The sequence below is a fragment of the Galleria mellonella genome, unplaced genomic scaffold (assembly GCF_026898425.1).
Source record: "Galleria mellonella isolate WM207_F2 unplaced genomic scaffold, CSIRO_AGI_GalMel_v1 utg63, whole genome shotgun sequence".
In the NCBI taxonomy this organism is placed as follows: Eukaryota; Metazoa; Arthropoda; class Insecta; order Lepidoptera; family Pyralidae; genus Galleria; species Galleria mellonella.
Window position 1 is genome coordinate 1,120,828 of NW_026442130.1, and position 4,619 is coordinate 1,125,446.

At 34.7% G+C, this 4,619-nt stretch overlaps 1 protein-coding gene across 1 annotated transcript; it reads right to left on the minus strand.

Moving 5' to 3' along the window:
- Window positions 1-387: 387 nt before the first annotated feature.
- LOC128201834 (uncharacterized) lies at window positions 388-4,117 on the minus strand. The gene is made up of 2 exons (XM_052899980.1): window positions 3,046-4,117; window positions 388-2,521 (listed from the first exon to the last, which is right to left on the minus strand). The coding sequence occupies exon 2, from the start codon at window positions 2,514-2,516 to the stop codon at window positions 645-647; it is 1,872 nt and encodes a 623-aa protein (XP_052755940.1). The 5' UTR covers window positions 2,517-2,521; window positions 3,046-4,117; the 3' UTR covers window positions 388-644.
- Between the last annotated feature and the right edge of the window lie 502 nt (window positions 4,118-4,619).

Sequence of the window (4,619 nt, forward strand, 5' to 3'; positions counted from 1 at the left end):
CCTTAACAGTATCTATTTATTAACACTTGTTATTCTTAATTTATAAGAATTATTTATTACAATAAAAAAATGTATGTAAACGTGGCTGTGCTGGAGGAACCTCCAGCAACAGCGTTTAAGAAGAGAGAAGAGATGCTACGCCGACATGCACATACCATCCGTCGGCTTAAAACCAAGTGACCCGGAGGTGGTAGCCTGCGGAGTTGAAGCTGGGGCAATGGGGTATGCCCCGAGGCTCCTACCTCGCTCGCCTTACCAACTGGCGGGTCTTGAGAAAACCTGTTTTATTCCGTGGAACTGACTTCAGTCATGTACACACGCTCCCACGCACGCACGCACGCACGCACGCACGCACGTGCTTACTAATGTCCAATGTGAAAGTGATAGAGATGGGCAATCCACCTGGGTGGGTTTAAAGTCTGGTGGGTAAAAACCGGGTGTTTTGGGTTTATTGGGTTTAAACCCCATAAACACCCAAATTTTTGGGTGTTTATGATTTTGTACTTCATCATCGTCATCTCAGCCGCAAGACGTCCACTATACTGGACATAGACAATATTATTATGCAGCCTACAGAATAAAAAACTTTTAATTTGATTTTGAGTTTATTAAGAAAGAGATGAAAGTAAAATGTAAAACTACAGTCAATCACTGTCAGATTCAGAGTTATTACAAGCGATGAATTGTATAGGTTCGATAGGCTCTATTTCGTCTAAACTGTTATGTTCATTTACTTGCTCAATGAAAGCTTCTAAGGTATTTTCTTCATTAAACTGAATGTCCTCGCATTCAGCTTTATGTTTAAGATTCCAGTTATAACAAATGAATGAAATTTTTTCAGTTCTTTCAGTTGTAAGTCGATTTCTTTTGTTATTATGTATGTAGCCTTGGATACTAAAGGAACGCTCAGTGGCTGCCGAAGTACAGGGAGCTGATAGAATACGAATCGCTATTTTTCTTAACTCAGTGGAACCACAAATACCTTTCCACCATATTAGGGGCTCAATGCTATCTAATGAGCTCCATACAAATCCTCTGGCCCAAAAGTTTTCTTTAGCTTTATAACACGCCAAATCTGCCATTACATTTGACAAACTTAAGTGTTGGCTTAAATTGTAGATAAACTCCATACCCTTAAGTTCTTCCTCTTGAGTAAGTTCGACTCCTAGAGTCCTGGGGTCTAGAATATATGCTGCAAAATGTATTGGCCTCATTGCCATATTGCATCTTGAAGATACTGATGTTAGAATCTGCTGTTTGCTTTCTTCGCTCAATGTCGAAATCTCATTTAATGCAAAACGTATCTTAGCTTGTACATCTCTAAATGTAATGTATGTGCGATGCAAACGATTCTGGTCGCTCTCTAAGTAAAATATGCTTTCAGTGACTGGTTCCAAAATACTTATACATTCCCCTGTCTTCGTCCAGAAATCATCACTTAGAATTAAATCTTTAATATCTCTTGAAATTACCACATCTTCTCTAACTGTTAATATTTGCAAAGCTATCTTATTTGCTTTCAAACTTTTTAACGAAGTAACATGACTTCCCCATCTTGTAGCACAAGGCAATTTTAGTGTTTGTGTAGAATCTTCACCCTGCCTTGATTTTATCAACAAGGAACTTAATCGTTGACTCCTTTTAACAGTTTTTATTATATTTATGGCTTGCATAATAAACACAGTTACTTCTTGTATCTTTACAATATCTTGGCACAACAAGTTAAGGATATGTGCACAGCAACCGAGAGGAACAACATGTGGATATTTGAGTTTTGTTAATTCGAATGCCTTTTGTATATTTCTAGCGTTATCGCCAATAAGTACAAGAAACTTATTTGCTCCATACACTTTCATTACTTTTTCAACTTCTTGGCTAAGGTATTCACTAGTGTGAGGATTACTTTCTGTATTCAAACTTTTAACGTATGCAGGTTGAGGTTTTGATATAAGAAAGTTTATTATTCCTTCATTTCTTAAATTAGACCAGCCATCGCACTGAAGGTGTAAGTAACTACAAGCATTTAGTTCCTCATTTAACTCAAAACGCATTTCTCTATATATTTTATCTAAGTATTTTGTCGCTAAAGCTTTACGTGAAGGTATTTTAAATTTTGGTTGCAATTTTTCGAAAAATTGTATCCATAAAGGATGTTGCACCATCGATAATGGCGTCCCTGTTACAAATATAGCTCTCGCTAATTCTGTTTTTATATGATCATCGGTGTCTTGAAACTCAGCATTTATTGTAGTGTTAGCAGACGACGAGGGGCTTATAAAAGAATCATTTGTCTCTATCTCTGACAGTCCAGACATTTTGGTTTTGGACGAGCTATCTTTTATAAGTTTCATAGAGTCTTTTAATGTTTCTGGAGATTTTGGACAAGTGATAAGATGTTGAAGCATTTTGGCAGCATTACTGAATTTGTAGACCTTATTACAAAGCTTGCAAGAAACAGACTTGTTTGGTAAAGTACGGTAGTGCTCCCATATGCGTAAATCTTTAGGTCTCCCCATTGAACCTAAAAAAATGAACGATGATTAGTTGGTCTGACGAAAATTCAACAATAGAGTGCCTATTTTTTTACAATGATTATTTCTTGTTATTTACAATAAATTTATTAAAAAAATAATAAAATAAATACAAAAAACCTTTGTAAAATTACATCTCCTCGGAGGATTAAACGCAGACGCTAGTTTATTATCGTATTGTTCTGTATTTTTCTCAGCAACTTCTTTAATTCGATTAGGTACTTACGCATATTATGTTAAAAATAAATATCTAGTACACATCTTAGGCTATCCACCATTATTATCCAATGACGACTCTCAGCTAACTATGCACTATCATCCAAAATAAACGTGTATGGAAAATTTTATCCCAGTCGGTTGAGGATTGAGGATAATTGCATCAACATACGAACATACCTACATACTTTTATTTACATAACGCAAGCTAAATAAAAGCTTGTAATAATACATCTAATTTTAAGTTAAAATTGTTAAGTGATCATGATATAATTGTATCATTCAAAAATCCACTTACCTTTAATTATTTCTTGTTAAGTATAAATATTATTTCAAATCTGCTCCCTTAATATGCACTTTTTTACTGCTTTTCCTACCTAACACGTTACCAGGAAGTCACGTTACCAGAGTCAGAGTAATAGTGAACACGTTTGACAGTGATTGTCGTCGCCTCATATTCAGCGTCGACGAATAGGGGAATCCCCAGTCATAATGTATTGCATGCGTGGCGGTCTTACTTCAAATCCATAAACAAAGAGATAATTACAGAACTCGATACTAGATGGCGCTGTTTTTGTTTGAAGAAAGTTTGCGGGCTAAAATACATAGAATTTCATCAATGACTTCCACAAAGAACAACATTTCTGTTTTTTCTAAGTCCGTATCTCTTCCGTATATTTCATAAGATATAAGCTTGGGCTACATTGTTATGCAACGTGATTTTGTCGCTGTCTTGCTAGCAGGGTTGACAGATATACGATTTAAATTGTACTCATACTATTATTTGTCTATTTTTTAATGTACGATCGTAAAGATTATGATCGTAATTCGCACAAAAACATACGACTTTTTGGTTACCTGGCAACATTTTTATTATGAAACGAACATGCTCACATCATCAGTCACATGCAACAATTTATTGGGGATTTCCCCTTCACATCTGGCAGTCCTGCTTGCTAGAATATAGGTAAGTCAGCCACAGTTACTGACGATCGATATTTAAAGGGTATTGTTTTTGTGCTAAATATTTCATAAAAACGTTATTTAATACTTTGTGGATTATTAATTTAGTTGATAATCACTGGAAGTAAAATGGATGCTAATTTGAGAGATCAAGATCTTCGTATAAAACAGTTAATAAAAGAAAATCTACGTAAGTACTCTTTTTATACCTAGGTAGGTAAGGTATAATAAACACAAAAGGTACTTAGATCGCGTGTGTTCGAAGCATTTATTCTAATAAATTTAATTTAAAATTGTAGAAAGAAAAAAATGTCTGCCAAGCCGTAGCCGAAGCCGATCTCCAAATATATTTGGCGATAGTGAGACCCAGTGTCCAGATGATTTACCCAGCGTCGTCGCAACAAAGAAAAAAACGAGGATAAAGTAAAAGAAAATTTACTGAAAGAAGAAACAAACTGTTCTAAATGCTTAATTTATGGAGAAGAGGATAAAAGAAATGAGTATTTCGGACTGTTAGTGGCTCAAGAATTTAAATATATACGGCCATGGGTGCGAACGAGGTGTTATGAAGAAATTTTAAAGTATCTACGGGAAGCAAAAGGCCAACATGTTGATCAACTGCAACATGAAAACACTGAAAATTAATTACTTTCATTTTATTATATATAGATTTTTAAAATTTCCTGAAATATTATTAGTTAACGTTTTATTTAATATTGTAGAATTGATCAATACAATTTATAAAAATAATTTATTGGTATTACTTACATATTTTCAAAAAAATACGTAAAAACCTATTTTTTTGGGTGATTATGGGAGTTTATGGGTGTTTATTGGGTTTTTACCAAAGCACCGGGTTTAAACCCGGTGCTTTGCCCATCTGTAGAAAGTGAGTTTGTTTGTTTAATC

Coding starts and splice junctions, on each gene's coding strand:
- LOC128201834 (XM_052899980.1), bottom strand. CDS start 2,516: ATGGGGAGACCTAAAGATTTACGCATATGGGAGCACTACCGTACTTTA.